The sequence below is a fragment of the Mastomys coucha genome, unplaced genomic scaffold (genome assembly GCF_008632895.1).
Source record: "Mastomys coucha isolate ucsf_1 unplaced genomic scaffold, UCSF_Mcou_1 pScaffold18, whole genome shotgun sequence".
NCBI classification, from domain to species: Eukaryota; Metazoa; Chordata; class Mammalia; order Rodentia; family Muridae; genus Mastomys; species Mastomys coucha.
The window spans coordinates 34,018,071-34,034,818 of NW_022196900.1; the positions used below are offsets into that span (position 1 = coordinate 34,018,071).

Below are 16,748 nucleotides of genomic sequence, written 5' to 3' on the forward strand. Positions count from 1 at the left end.
ACATCCAGCCAGCACATTGGTACAGATTCAAAAAACAAAGAGTCAACAATAAGACACATTCTGAAACTGTGTTATATATCTGAACAGAGTTCTCAAAAAGATATTAACTAAGAAATTATTTTTTTAGATATTTTCTTTATTTACATGTAAATTTCTCCTTTCCCAGTTTCCCCTCCAAAAAACAAACAAACAAACAAAAACAACAAGAACAAACCCCTGTTGCCTTCCCCCTCCCCATGCCTGCCACCCCACCCTCTCCCACTTATTGGCCTTGGCATTCCCCTACACTGGGGCACAGAACCTTCACAGGGCTGAGGTCCTCTCCTTTTATTGGTGATCGAATTTGCAATCCTCTACTATACACATGCTGCCAGAACAATCAGACCCTCCATGTGCAGTCCTTGGTTGGTGGTTGAGACCCTGGGAGCTCTGAGGGTACTAGTTGGTTCATATTGTTGTTCGTCCTAAGGGGCTGTAAACCCCTCAGCTCCATAGGTCTTTTCTCTAAAGAAATTATTTTAAAATGTTCACCATCCTTAAAAATTCAGAAAATGCAATTCAGTACACCTTTGAGATTTCATCAAACCTTAGAAATAATGGGTAACATAAACAAAACAACCAAACAACAACAAATGCAAGAGATGATATAAGGAAAAGAGAGCCCTCATTCATTGTTGTTGGGATTGCAAACTGGTGTAGCCCCTATGGAAATCAGTACAGAGAATTCAAAAACAGATAAAATAATTCTACCACAAACCCTGAATCACTATACCAATCCTTGGCATATGTCTAATAATTTTATTCCTAATGCTGGTGATTTGTCAGCCCCACATGTAACTGCTCAGTTATGTCCATTGATGGTTTATTCACAATAGGTAGGAACAGTAAATTACTTAAATGTCCCTCACTTGAGGAATGGATAAGAAAAGTGTGGTTCATATACATGATTCAATACGATTTAGCTGAAACAAAAAAAAAAAAAGAAAAGAAATCTGCAGGTAAGTGGATGAACGTAGAAAAGGCTATATTGAGTGAGGTAACCTAGACTCAGAAAGACAAATGTATATGCTCTCTCTCATCTACAGTTCCAAGATCCAAATCATCAGATGTGAGTATAAACTAGGCAGTGGTGGCGCACGCCTTTGATTCCAGCACTTGGGAGGCAGAGGCAGGTGGATGTCTGAGGTCGAGGCTAGCCTGGTCTACAGAGTGAGATCCAGGATAGCCAGGGCTACACAGAGAAAAAAAAGTATGTAGCCTGAAGTAATCACAGAAATGAGGAAAGTAAAAATGTACTTACAGGTAGAAGTTGTCCCAAGAGAGGGAAATAGTAGTGAATAAGTGACATAAAAGAGAAAATAGAAGAAAAAACACACAAAAAAGTGGTCTTTTTAATCAGAGAAAAAAAAGGAAGTCATTACAGTAGGGAAGGAAAGGGGAAAACAACACTAAGAGTTTTTGAGAAACACAAGGAATCATTCCTTATTTAGCAAAAACTACATATAAAGACTATATATATATATATATATATATATTCATAATACACATAAAATTTAAAGCTTTACTATGTCACTTGTGCTGACAACGCTCTCCACAAGAGCTATAGATGAACAAAATCCCCAACACTATGAATAAAAAACCATCTTTCAAGCCAAGGGAGATAGAGAGACTCCAAAAACAAAATACGTGCTGCACTTACTTTCCTGCCAGAGTATTATTTAAGTACCTACTATTGAAGAAAGATACTGTGTACTTTGTAGACATGACTTGAATCCAAAAATCTCTTTGCTGGAGAATAACTTTTTTATTACCAGAAAGAGCTATACAAACTGTGAAGAAAGGGAAGTAACCAAAAGTCCTATTCAACTGTGCCTTTATATAACAATGACCAGCAGGACATGCTATCTCTAAGAGTGCAATTGTGGCACAGACATGTTGGTGGTAACCAACCACTGTCTAATTGTACTCTGGGGCCACTCAACACAAAGGAAATCATGTTCTATACTGGAGACTTATCCAACTACCCAAAGCTAGTGAGGGCATGGACCTAAGAAGAGACCCTACTACTACTTTACTAACCCAGCATGATTCCTAATTGCATTCTAAATGCTCATCCTACTACACAACCAAAAGTGTAGCTACTGCCCTCCTCACCATCAAGGAACAGCTCAAAAACAATAGAGTATGGAAACCCACAACTGGTCAAAATACAAAGAAAAGTTGATTGTAGGGTACCCAGTCACAATAGATGCAGGCATAACACAATTCATGTATGTCAGGTACAGGGAACATCATGCAAGAAAGAGATGAAATATTGAAAAAAGCCAGAAAACTAATAAATCTACTGAAACCATGTCTCTTGGAAAGACAAGAGAAGCTAACACGAATAAGCGTGCTAAAGTAAGAGGGGGAAATTTCATGGGTCCCTTCCTCTAAATAAAAACTACAAAGGAATGATGAGAGGAGAAAGTCTTCCCCAGGAATTAGCTCTTTATCTGTTTAAAACCAAGTGGGCAGGCCGGAAATCATATACATACAAGCATCACTAAGCAGATTGAGCATGTTGTATTTATGCACATATCCCATCGCAATAAAAATTACATAATTATCTCTCTAATGAGCTATAATTATATACACAAATACATATGTACGTACCAGTAACAATTAAAGAAAAAGAGGCCATCAGTTTGAGAGAAAATGAGGGTTGAGGACATGCTAGGAGTTTGACAAACAAAAAATAAGGGTCGATGATGTCATTTCATTTTAAACATTTTGTAAAAAGTAATAAAAAATATTGATGTTTAATGCAGAAAATCTCAGAAAACACCAAAATACATTAAGAAAAAATCAATGCGGTATTCAATAATAAATATTAATAATTGTTTTTCTATTATCTCTTATTTATTAATAAAAATGACATGATTGACCAAAAGCAAAGACCAAAACATAAAAGTAAAAATCTCCCACTTGCCAGTAACCAGGCCCTAATTGCTAGCTAGGCATCTGACCCAATGACTTGTGATATCTTTTATAAAAGAAAAATAAGGCCTAACCCCTAATGTCTCCTAGGCCATGCACTAAATGATCAGTTCCAGCAGATCTAAATGGTGCTATAAAATTCTACCTAACTGGATAGTGAGCACTTACCTCCTATGTACATAAATATGATCCCGGACAAACAGTCAATTCTACTCTCACAAATTCTTTTACGCTTGTTCCTTGGCAGGTTATCCCAGCGCAATAAAAATTACATAATTATCTCTCTAATGAGCTATAATTATATGCACAAATATAATTCATCAAACTGAATTCAACATTACAGATATCATAGTAAGACAAGAAAACATCATCTACAAGAGAAGTAAAATTTTCATTGTTCATAGATTGTTATGATTAACCAAGAAAACTTGCTGGAATCCATCAGAAGTTTCTGAGTGTGCATGTGTGTGTGTGTGCGTGTGTGTGTGTGTGTGTGTATGTGTGTATGCGTGTGTGTGTATATTTGTGTGTATACTAATTACATACACTAATATACTAACATTTTATGTTTTTCACAGATTTACTAGTAACAATCAGAAAAAATTTTCAAAATATTTTCAATATCATCAAAATGAACAATTAAGAAAAATCATGTGTAGCATCTGCATACTGCAGGCTATCAAACACTTCTGAGAAGGAAGATATAGAGAATGGTTCATTTGTAGAGAATATTCAGTACTGTTACAATGCCACTGTACTTCCCTAACCTACAGATAACTGGGAAGATGAACCTTCTGCGGGATTTTATTTTAGATTTGCTTTTAAACATCAATATAAGTTGATTCTGTGAAAATTAAATAAGTAAAATTGGCAAAGCAACAATGTAAAGGCATGAAAGTAAGGACTGGAACCTCTGGCCTTCAAGATTCACAATGAAGCAACAGCTGTAAACACAGGGAAACACTGACCCAGGTGCAGAGCAGAATCAGGGCAGAGCTAGCTCGCTGGGGCAACCCAACAAAGACACATGAGAAAATATCCATTATGTCAGTAGTTGTAATGACAGTTTTAACACACACACACACACACGTACACAGTTATCATATTCTTATAACATATAAATACAGCTTACTGAACACAAATTGTAAGTCACTAAAGGTGTGACAGTGGAAAAAATGTGCATTTCATGTAAAAAAAAAAAAAAAAAAAAAAAAAAAAAGAAGCCATGGGGAAAAGAGATTCCCTTGGATAGAGAACTAGACGCAGAAATTGGTGTAAGATGGAGACTCAATTTTGCAGAATATAGGGAAGTAGAAGTGTCTGGGTAAAATTACCAAGGCAGCTGGGCAATGGTGGCTCAAACCTTTAATCCAGAGCTCACTCTGAGTTCAAGGCCAGCCTGTACTACAGAGTGAGTTCCAGGAGATCCAATTTTACCCCAAAAAAGTAAAAAATAATAAATAAAAAAAATCACCAAGGTAAAGAAACAGTTGAAGTAAAATCAGACTCATAAACAGGGAAGCAATGCCACTGGGAGGGAGGGATACAGGATGAAGAGTCCAGGAGGCAGAAGGATGCCATGGTGACTGGGAGGGAGGAATACAGGATGAAGAGTCCAGGAGGCAGAAGGATGCCATGGTGACTGGGAGGGAGGAATACAGGATAAAGAGTCCTGGAGGCAGAAGGATGCCATGGTGACTGGAGGAAGCTAAGGAAAGCCTCCAAGGAGCCAGCATGTGTGAGTCCAGAGAAAACATGATTAAAGGTGTGAGCTTCGTACTGGGAAGGGCTGGCAAACACAGTTCTTCCCAGTGCCAAGATGTTCAACTGGCAAGAAAGTCCTTAACTGGCATGCTGAGGTCTCAGGGTTTACGTGCTTGGAAACTGACTAGCCACAAGTAGAATGCAAGAAAGAAGCTGCACATGATATCAGTTTCTTTTTTTCCTTTTACAGTGAAGCCAGGAAAATACGAAGATATTATCATTAGTAAAGCATGAAATTATAAGAGGTAGAGGCCATGTGATTATCCACATTACCAACAATTGATTTGGGAAACACTGGAAGCAAGCAGAGTTGGTCTTAGTATAATATTTGACTTTAAGAACTATCTGATCCATGAATGGAAGTAGAGAAGAGAATTTTAAAGGAAGGCTAAAAGTAAGTATACTATTTCTAAACACAATTGGTCTGTGTAAATGTACATTTTGAAGATGATCAATCACAAATGAAGATGATCAAATACATTGTATGATTCTCAAAGAATTAATGAATATATTTTTATTAAAAGAGATAGAATAAAGATACCTAAAGGGATCTAAGTATGTGGTAAAGACAAGTAAATGATCTGAAAGGAAACAAGGAAGGAAGAGAAAAAAATCATACCAGCCATGGTTGTGTCTATCATAGACAACACTTCTCAGTACTTTATATAAATCACAATGATTAATCCTCCTTGAGGCTGGGAGGTAGCAGGATTGCTCTCTAAATCTGACTGACAAGAGGTTACTTTATCATCGCCACATGGCCTTGGTAAGGGTGAACTCAGGATGTAGAGTTAAGTGTGTCAGATGTTAGTGCTCAGCTCTGCACTCTTATTGCCTCTTAGCATCAAAATAAAATTTAAATCCTAGCATTACTTGCTCATAGAAATGTATAATTTTCTACCTTCAGCAAATATCAACTGCCCAAATACATTTCATACTGAGAAACATACCTTTCTAGAGAAATCACTAAAGACAGCATAAAGCTTTTAACTTAAGAGTTCCTCCAATAATAAACATGACAAGCCAATATAAAAATAGATCTCCTACCATCTCACCAAAGCCTACTCGCAGTCCACCAGTCCTGAACTCCATGACATTCTTTTCAAAGAGGCCTCTGCCTTCCCATGAACACTGACTCCTTTCCAACTCACTTGACCCTCGTGCCATGCTTAATGTGGCGCATCCATCACTAACTTGGTTATCATCCCTCTTTAACTCAAAGCACAAAACACTTCTGACTTTTTTTTTTTTTTTTTTTTTTTTTTTTTTTTTTGGTTTTTCGAGACAGGGTTTCTCTGTAGCCCCGGCTGTCCTGGAACTCACTCTGTAGACCAGGCTGGCCTCGAACTCAGAAATCCACCTGCCTCTGCCTCCCAAGTGCTGGGATTAAAGGCGTGCGCCACCACTGCCCGGCAACACTTCTGATTATTAAAAAAAGAAAATTATCCTGTGCTCAAAATCCAGAACACTGATATTTTTACATAGAGTACTAAGTAGTGAGGCCCGCTGTCCCCAAACCTTAGCACCAAAATAAGTGCCCATAGCTCCACAAGAAAAGGTACTCGCCGAAAATTCGCCAAATGAATGAATGGCCAAACTACAAACTCACATCTTTCCGGGTCTCATTTTCCACGGCTTGAATCCTCTGATCCATTTCCTCTTCCAGCTCACTTAGCTGAATGGCTGCCTTGTCCTGGGCTCTGAAATTTAAAAAAAAATGAAAATGCATTGTGCACTTGGACTAAACTGTGAAGAGAAATTCAAAACTCATCAACGTCAGGCTTCACATTACAGACATGCTATATATGATATTTCCTAATCCATCTATATAATAAACTAAGCTTATCAGTGTGACTACTTGGGTGTAAAATGACATTAGACAACTGAAAGAGATTAAATATTAGGCTGAAACAAACAGTAGCTAAAGTCAGAAAGTTTCTGGGAGACTGTCAGAAAATCTGAAGATATTGTTACAACTGAGTGACAAAGGAAAGAACTTTATGGCAATAGACAATTATATCTAATGTCATATCTCTATTATATATTCTTCACAGTTGTAGACTAAAGTGGAAGGTACACTCTCAAGGATAGTTTCTCGTCACTGCTTTCAGCTTATTATCATACATCCTTCTGTATTTTATCTATGAAGTAATTTTATAAGAAATTTTGTTTAGAAGGTATAAATTGTCAGAGAGAAGAAATAAAATATGGCTTGGGGGGGGGTCTGCCCCATTCACCAAATGTATATATGTGTATGTCTGTCTATATGTACATACATACAAGCATACATGTATATGAAAGTAAGCATACATGAACATTTGCAGAAGTAATGAGACAAGTGTTCAGGCCCAGCCAAATTCTCCCTTTCTTCCTTTTTCTTTTCTCTCTGGCTCACAAAGACTTAATGAACTCCAAGCCTCTCCTCTGCCTTTGAGCCAAGAGAGAAAAGAGTTCAAGTACTTAGGCCATTTTTTTTTTCTTAATCCTCTGTTGCTGTCTGCAGGAATCAAATCACCAGAAGCCAGCAGCTTTTGGCCACAGAAGAGCAAAGGGTTAAAGAAGACAAAAGAACGGCCAGAAGTAAGAAGTTTTTGGCTACGTAATCACCAAAAGAATTGCCAAAGGTAAAACAGCTTTGGTCCTGATCACCAGCTCCATACCTCACTTCAGTGCCTTCCTCGGTGAACTGGGTGGCAGCATAAGCCCCTAGCATCTGTTTTTGTCAAGTAGCTGGATAGGAAAAACATTCTGAAGTTTTCAGGATGGACTCATCAGTTCTGAGGAGCTGACCTCATAGGATGGCAAGGATCTACCAACAGACTGCTGTTTAACTCTGCAATTATTACCTGACAAAACTTACCCTGTGTGGAACGTTCTAGAGTGTTCTAGACTCCTAAAGTTCAGGAGGTCAACTCGCGTCATAGTATGATTGTGCCTTTCAGTCCCTTTGCCACCCAGATCACGAGTTAAAGGACCCTATGTCTCCTTAGGAAGGAAGCGGTTTGATACCTCTTCACTGCAATGGCCAAGTTTTCCATTTCTGTGCTCTGGAGTTTGATCTCACGGAGAAAGTTCCTTATCACACGTTCATATGGCTGGATTAGTCTTGGCTCCACAAGGTTGATGTTCTGGTACAGGGTGCTAACTTGTTCTTTTCTGCCAAAAATATGAAAATTAAATGGTATCAGTTTAAAAACTACAACAGAAAACGTATAGGAAAGAGAAAGACCACTAAGAGAAAAACAAGAAAGGTATAAAAACCCATAGACTGACCCAGAACGAAGAGAACAGACGAGGCAGAGAGCCTGTTGTGCTTCCCATGTTGGAAGATGGCTACCTGGAACACCAGTGTAAGGGCAGTGGAAGAAACTTAGAATGAAAAGTCTTCATTGTATTTGTTAAAAATTGATTGTAAAGAACTTCAGAGAAAGGTAAGCCAATTATCAATTACTAATATACTAATTATTAATTATCTTTGTTTCTCCAATCCCTAACAAGGTATGTATTAATCCTTGAACTTTGAAGAATAGATGTACCTATTATTTTGTAGTCAGTGAAAATTACTCAGACAAATTCCCTTTCATGGATACATTCATACATTTTTTTTCCTCTAGGGTTTCAAACTCTTAAGTGTTGGAGTTTTCTCACATGGATTAATATTCTACTTTCCAGGCACCAATTAGATGTTCATCATTTTCATTCAGTTAATAGCTACTGAAAGCTGGCACAAACTCCCAGGCTAAGGGCTCTGATCCACACTGCTGCTCCACTTCAGATGCCAGGTACGAGTTCAAATGAGGCCTCTAACTAAGCAGCTGTACATCAGAGGTTCCCAGGAAATACCTGGGAGTTTGATAGTTTCCTAAAATGGCTCATGGAACTCAGGAAAACTATTTACTTACTTTTAACAGCACATCATAAAGACTGGTAAAATGGCAAGCACATACAGAGGTGACATTAGGGGCCACAGAGTTTTCATGCCCTGTCTATTCCACTTATTCTGCTCACACTTTGATGTGTTCACCAACCCAGAAGTTATAACCATAGGTCAAACTCAATTCCAGCCCTTCTCTTTTCCTCAGAGTCAGAGATGAAACTCCAAGTTCCAGCCCTCTGATAATGTTTTACATTTACACTGTTTTCTGTTTGTCTTGTTTGCTTTGCTTTGCTTTGTTATAATCAGCCTCCATTCTGATGCAACATACAGCCTAACAGTGTCATCTGTTTCATTACATGATAGAAGATACAGGCTAATGGTGTTCCAGCCATGGAAATCAGTAGCTCATGCCCTACATGGAAATGGGCATGTTTGGGGGTTTTGTTTGTTTGTTTGTTTGTTTTGTTGGGCTTTTTTGAGTAATAAACTCTTTATGTCTTTATAGAAACACATATTGTGTTGCCTAGTTTTATATCAATTTGACTCAAGCTAGAGTCACTGGGGAGGAAAGGAAACCTCAGTTGAGAAAATATCTCACTAAAATGAGGTTGTAGATGGACTGCAGAGCAGTTTTTCGATTGATGTGGGTAGAGCTACCCCTGGGCAGGTGACCCTGGGTCCTACAAGAAAGCAGGCTGAACAAGCTATGGGGAGTAAGCCAGTAAGTAAGACCCCTCCAATGCCTTTGCATTAGCTCCTGTCTCCAGATTCCAGCCCCCCTTGAGTTCTTGTCCTCACTGCTTTTGATGATGAACTGTTATATGGAACTATGAGTGAAATAAACCCTTTCTTCCACAAGTGGTCTTTAGTCATGGTGTTTTATCACTGCAATAGTAACCCTAGCTAAAACACATACTCTGTGATTTAATAATCACTGGACTGACTATAAGCACCAACATTTTGCTCAACAGATGGACTGTATACTATCTACTTTGATATAGTACATCAGAGACAATGTGGTCTTTCCTTCCTTTCTCCACTAGAGAATCAGGAATATTGTAATTTGACATGAACTGTGACTGACAGTACATGATAGTAGTAGGGATTTTTTTAAAAGCTAATAACATATATATTGACTAAAAGACACAGTAGGTATTTGAAAAATATTTAATACCTTAGATGTGAAATAACTTATCACAACAACAGCACAAAAGAAACAATACCAGTTTTCATCAGGGTTAAAAGTGCTAGGGATAGCTTGTTCTCACAAAAGACTAAATCCTTTCATGCACTCTGTGCTATTGAAAAAGCAGCAGCAGAACTTGGTTATTTCTTCAACTTGGTGCTCTAACACCGATTTTATAGTTACTCCCTGAACAATGCAAAACATCTCTTGTCTCCTGACCGGGATATGGAGAGATTACTCTTGACGTACATGAAGTACACTGGAAATGCCCCTGGGCAGGACAAGAAAATGAGAAGCTCACAAGCGTGCACAGCAACAGACAGTACCTATGGACACTTTGATGACCACATATCACTCAAATACCCTGAACACAAAACTCACTTTATCTTCTCCATCCATTTTGCCCAGAATCTGTTAAAGGCATATGTTTTGATGTTTGTTTTAGATGTATTATTTTATGTGTATGAGTGTTTTTACTCCCATGATTATCTGTGTAGCCCATGAAGTCTCACAGACGTCAAAAGGAAAACCTTGGGGAGCTAACACAATGGTCTTGAGTTTAATCAAGACCATTCTAGCTAAATTGTAGCAAATTGTTGTTGTTTAATTAAAAGGAAGAAAAAGAAGTAGAAAGACTGAAGGTTGAAGGGGGTGAAGGGCAGGAGGGAAGGCAGGAAGGGTGGGTCAGGTTACAGACTCTCTGGACAGTGCTGAGAAGGTGTTTCAGTCACCTTGCAGTTCTCACAGAGTTCATTCCCTCCCTCCGGCAGGTGCAGACCATCTGCTCCTAAACCCAAGACAAGCTAGAATTATTACTTTATCAGTGTCTTGTGACTTTTACATGCAGGCTAGGTTACAGGATATGGAACTTAGTCATCTCTCCAACTTGCCCTTGAAATCCTTTGAGAGCAAGAAATCTTTTGTTCCTTGAGTCCGAAGGTCTATCTTTACTTTCAGGATCCCATTGTGCTGTAATTCTCCTTGTCTTTCAAACCTGAGGAAAATTGAAGGCTCTGTCCCTTCTTGACCCCACCAACACTATCCCTGAGAGCTGTGTCTTATAATAAAATTCTTATCTGGACCTGAATGCTTATCCTCGCACTACAGGCTGTGATGCTGTAATTCTTCTAATAAAGCTTATCTACGGGGTAATTCATTTCAACTTCCTTTCCACAAAGCCGCCATTATCTGCAATAGGCATGAAAACAGCAAGGTAGAAAGGCAAGCAGGAAGAATTATAATAAATGTTTTGTTTAAAAGAAGGAGGGTTCTATGCTACTGTTCCCACACTCTGCTACTGTCCCCACCCTCTGCTACTGTCCCCGCACAGCCACAGATTGTGGTAATAGTAGCAAGCCTGGCTCTCTACTTGGTGTCAGGAGGGAAGCCAAATTTCACGGTCTCTGATGAATGGTGTTCCAGGAAGCAAGCCTTCAATAAAAAAAGGCTTTGGCTATGGTAGGGAAGTTAGTTCCTACTCATCAGATCCAAGATTAATTGCTACACAACTTGAATATATCATCTGTTGGAATGTTCACAACAACCACAGAATTTATTTCTATTAACTTATTTTGTAAATCAGGCAATCTAAAAGTCTGTTATATGATAAATCATAACCCTAATGCTCCCGAATTCATGAGCTAAAACCCTAACAATAGGACCTCAGACTCTAGCTCAGTGGGTCTCAACCTTCCTAATGTTACAACCCTTTAATACAGTTCCTCAAGTTGTGGTGACCCCAAACTACAAAATTATTTTTGTCGCTAGCTTATAACTATACTTTTGCTACTGTCATGAATTGTAATATAATTATCTATGTTTTCTGATGGTTTTAGGGAACCCTTGTGAAAGAGTTGTTCAACCCTCAAGGGTGTTATAAACCACAGGTTGAAAGCCATTACTCTAGCTAGTAATGTTTTAGAGTCTTTAATGAAGGAACTAAGTTAAAATAAGATCATGTGGTGAATTCTAACCCAGTCTTACTAGTGGATTTATAGAAAGAGGTGATTTTGATGCAGATAAATGCAGAGAGAAGACCATGTGTAGACATAAGAGAAAATGGTAGCTACAAACCCAGAAAAAGGGCAATAGGACAAAAAATCTCTTCTGGTAACCTGATGCTAGAGTTTTAGATTCTACAGTTATGAGAATATTCTGTTATTTAAACGCGCTGTGGTGCTTGATACTGGAAATGCCTGGGCAGCCCATAGGATCCAAGGACATAAAACTGAATGGGAGAACTAAAATTCTGTTTTGTGCTAAAAACATCATAATTTGCCACAAATATACTACCACTTCTCACCTATGATACCTGCATTTTGGCAGAATAAATGCGATTCAAAGTTAATCCCAGAACTTTGAAGCACTGTATGACATGAGTTACGTATTAACTCTGCTGGTTAATCAGGAATAGCTAAAAGTATATGTCCATGTTGCTTTAAATTCTTTGTAACTTTTTCTTCTAATTAAATTGCTCAATCTATTTAGAGCCTAATCATGATATTTAAAAACTGCTCAAGTTAAAATCATTAATAAAACCATAATAGTAAGTCATATAATATGATGATAATAAGATACTAAAACCTGTAAACACTCCTCCCATTATAGCTCGGGACAACTACTGGTTTCAAGAATGATCTACATTATTAGATAATAGTAAAGTACCAACAAAAATGTTTTCTCTGAGATTGTCCCAAGCAATTTCAACACACAGTAGGACCTTTATTATGACTTTATCTGTATCATTTAGACTAAGGATATGAAATCTGGAGACATACTATGTGGTGGGGTTCTGTCAAGAAATCATTCTGTCAGAGAAATCATTATAATGACATGAATTCACTTTGGTCAGGTTTTTTTTTTTTTTTGATTCATGCTTAGTGCAAAGTTCCAGGGATAATTTATAGTGAAATATATACATAGATTAATTATTAAAAATCTACTATTGATATAAAATGTATATGCTACACAATCAACTATATACCAGAATGACTTGTATCCTCATTTGCCCTACTTCTTACACCAGGGTCTTGTCTAAGGAGCAAAGTCATGGGTTCAACTCTTAACACCACACAAACTGGATGTAGTAGCACACACCAGTATTCCCAGAACTCAGGAGGTGAATATAGGATTGGGAAGCCAAGGCCATCCTGGGCTATATAATGAGTGGGGCCCTAGACTAGAATTCATCAGAAAGCCAAGGCCACCCTTGGCTCTAAACTTGGATTCCATATGATATGGTCTCAAAAGGATCCCCCCAAAAGAGAGGAAGAGAGTCCAACTCAGGTCATCTGGCTCAGTGTTTCTCTCTAGGCAGGAACTAGGCTTTCACATCACAGAAAGAAAAAAGAAAAAAACTGGTTCCTCTTGATAAGAGTTGAATGTATATGCCACAAGCAACGTATCTGTAAATGCATCAAATGTTCTGATTTCAAGACTTGATGTCATAAGCTTTTGTTCCAGGAGTGTATCAGTAATCTGCCTCCCCAAGTACACTCACTCTTGATGTCAAAGGTTAAAATAGCAGAGAATACACAACTACTGCACAGAGCTCTCAGTGTCAGGCACAGGGGTGCCAAGAAAGTGTCAGGTAGTTGTTAATTCTAGAAGCATGCTACCTTCATAGGGGCTGGTCTGAGCCAATTACGCATGCACTCAAAATGGAAAGTTCTGTACAGATGAGCTTGACAAATATTAGGTAAAGATTAAGAGCCAGATGATATGTGTTAATCAAGACCAGTAAATAAATGAATGAATGAATGAATGAATGAATAAATAAATAAATAAATGCTACTTCTGTGCTAATAGAGCCATTAACAAGGAAAGCAATCTAAAGCATGGCCAAGGTATCAAATGAGCACCTGAGGAAAGACACAATGAACTATGGATGAGTCTTAGATACTTAATATCTAAGCCTGTACTTCCTTTTAAGTTCAAAAAGTCAAAGCATGATTTGTACAAAAGATAGTATTAGTGATTTATTACAACTTAAAATGTTAAAATGATACTGGTATAATAGCATTTAAGCTGCAAGTATTGAAGTTGGGAAAGACACTACAGATCTTTAGAGAACAAAAATCAAATAGAGCTGCGAAATGTTTCAAAGGTCACGCATATTTTTATAAAATAAACATTTCACTTAAATGACATATCTTTGTGTTTGTATCTGCAGTGCACTCTGGGGTTCTCATGCAAATATCTGCACACCTAGTTTTAGGACACTCCTACAGAACAATCAAATGCAGACACCGCAGCTCCAAACAGAGGAACAGAGTGACCCAGAATAACCAGAAATACTGCCTGGAAAACTGGCCTCCATGGTAGAGTTCCCACAAATTTAGCATCACACTAGAAAGCTGAACTGTTTATTGAAAAAAACACATTACACAGATCCTGAAACTTTGTACAAAATCACACTGGCCTAAGTGATAAAAAGTCTATCTTTATTATTCTAATTAAGGAATACCACCCCCCAGAAAAGCTTTCACTCTAATCCTAATGTCCAAGCATGGGAAATTAACATACTCAAGGGGTATCATGAAACTCTGAGAAAAAAATTAGACTAAGTTCTATCCTACATAAGCTTATACATGGTTGAAAAAAGTTCTGTGACGATAAGTCAGTACAGAGCAGGTGTGATTGGTCACAGGTAGTACGTGGAGCATAAGAAGACCCCAACCAGCAGACCTGGGCTTCCCTGCCTCTGTTCTGCTGCTGAATGATCACAGGAAGATCTCATGAAATTATTAAATCATGGTCAAATTCCCCTTGCCCAAATACATCTTTGGCAGTTAAAAATCCAGGTGTGTGGCAGCAACACATTTTAAATATCAAAGTACTTCTCTGGGCCTCATTCTCCCAAAAAGATTTAACCAGGAGAGTTTCTGGAAGATGAAAAAAATAACTAGAGTCACTCAAACAAAACGAGCAATTCAAAATGCAAATGGATTCCTATTCAAAACCACTGACATTTGGTATTTGGGAGTTTGCCAATGAAAACAGTAAAATAGAAAGAACAGAAAGCGACGTGCTGCAAGTTGAGAAGAGGCACCGGTGTCTTCTGACATCATGGATTAACAGAGAGCAGCATGTGCATTAGGGCTCAGGCAGACTTAACTGTATATCCACCACCATAGCTCTATGTGCAAGAACAACACCTAACCTCCCTTTCTTCAGTTCCTGCATCCACAGTAGGACAGTGAGTTTAACAGTGGAACTAGCGCTTACATGTACAGTAAGGTCAAACCTTTCCTGATGTTCACAGTGTACATACTCTGTTTTCATACTCCTCTTTCATAAAATAAGTAGACTCAGACAAAAGGACACAGACAGCTCCTTCAGAGATCAAATGGTGTCCAGAAAAGCTGGGCCAACAAGCAACGAAGGGCAGGGAAAGGCTATCCGAACATTGAGCAACTGAGTAGTCAGAACTCTGTCTACAGTGATTCAGTCAATTGTCATACTGTTTAAATTTACAAGTCTTGTTTCAATTAAATGATAATATGTTAACATTTCCCAATAAACCCTCTGACACCAACAGACTAAGAAAAACAAACAAACACACTTATCTCTTAATAAAATAATAAGCATCAAAGTTCAACAGGAATGTTCTGTTCTCTTAGGCCAAAGCAAAGTTATTAACAGAAAACAGTCAACTGCTAATAACTGCAAATTTTAACTTAATAATCATAGTAACAGGAATAATCATAACCATGCACCTATAGACACTGAAAGCAATACAATGAATACAGCATGGAAGAGCAGGATCACACTAAAGAAATCACTCCACCAAAGAGAATGAGACACAAACACGAGAAGGGTGGCCAGAGTCCACATGGCTGAGATCCCTCAGTCCTGAGGAGCTGGGACTATACATACCTACACTGCCCTAGAAAGCTTCATATATGTCAGAAACAATATTCTTTTAGTAAACATTTTGAATAGAAGCATTTTATAAAACTACCTATAATAAAAGTAATTTTCAGATTAGAAAAATATTATCTCAATAAAATTATATAATTTAAAATATATTAACTATCCTTATTTTCAGTATCTTGCCACTGTGACAGTGAGTAAATATTATTTCTGTACCTCTTAATCAAGAAGTTGTGAATAAACCAAATTCCTCCCCAGTGGTAGAGAGGTAGGCCTCAACTAGCCAGCCAAGGCCTTTAACACGATATACTGACTTCCAGATAAAACAGGATCATACTACTGACCTTCAACTCCTCCCAGAGTCTCCTTTCCAATCTCCAGCATTCCACCTAGCTTTGAATAGTTTTGAACAGCCCCCATAGCAAATTAATTCTTTGAAATCAACCAGACTCCTCACTAAGCCAGAATAAGCCAGATAATATATACAAGTTTACTCATACACAAATTCTGCTTCTCCCTAAAGAACTCCAATAGTATAGTAGTGCAAGTCAACTGTACACTGTCCGGAGCTAAACTACACGTGAACAAATTTAGCTTCTTAGGGCACAGTTACATTAACTATAGAAACTGGACTGAAACCTCAATTTCTGTTGAACGTTATTCAACACCTCTCACTTTCTAAGACTCCTATTTTAATTTTAGCCACTATGCCAACCTGGATAACATTTGCAACCGTTAACCTAAAGTCACCTCACTATATCTTGGAGGAGATAGGTGATGCCCTGTCCCTTTACATTAACACAAAACCCTCAATTTTTCACTCAGAATTAATCAAATGCTCTGTAAGCCCTACTTCAAGCCTCATTTGAGTCAGTATCCAAGCAGGCCACATATAGCTGTATATAGCAGTCTATGGATGAAAGCCACACTGGATGATATCTCTTAAGCCATGATTTTCAAGTGGACAGAGGCCGACATTTGCCTTCACTGGGCTGTCTCAGATGCTTGCGTACTGACTCTGGTCTTGAAAACACAAATAAGCAGCCAGAATCCAGCACTTCCTTCCTT

General features: G+C 38.1%; 1 protein-coding gene and 1 long non-coding RNA gene across 2 annotated transcripts in view; one reads left to right on the forward strand and one right to left on the reverse strand.

Annotated features, from left to right (window-relative positions):
- Positions 1-16,748, reverse strand: part of Rasef (RAS and EF-hand domain containing) — a 64,366-nt gene that overhangs the window by 37,881 nt on the left and 9,737 nt on the right. The window contains exons 2-3 of the mRNA XM_031377680.1: positions 7,753-7,899; positions 6,353-6,443 (exon numbers count right to left, since the gene is read on the reverse strand). Coding sequence (XP_031233540.1) covers positions 6,353-6,443; positions 7,753-7,899 — 238 coding nt within the window. The remainder of the gene's footprint in view (positions 1-6,352; positions 6,444-7,752; positions 7,900-16,748) is intronic.
- LOC116096158 overlaps positions 7,691-16,748 on the forward strand; it is a 43,928-nt gene continuing 34,870 nt past the window's right edge. The window contains exons 1-2 of the long non-coding RNA XR_004120865.1: positions 7,691-8,174; positions 8,416-8,525. This is a non-coding gene — a long non-coding RNA (uncharacterized LOC116096158). The remainder of the gene's footprint in view (positions 8,175-8,415; positions 8,526-16,748) is intronic.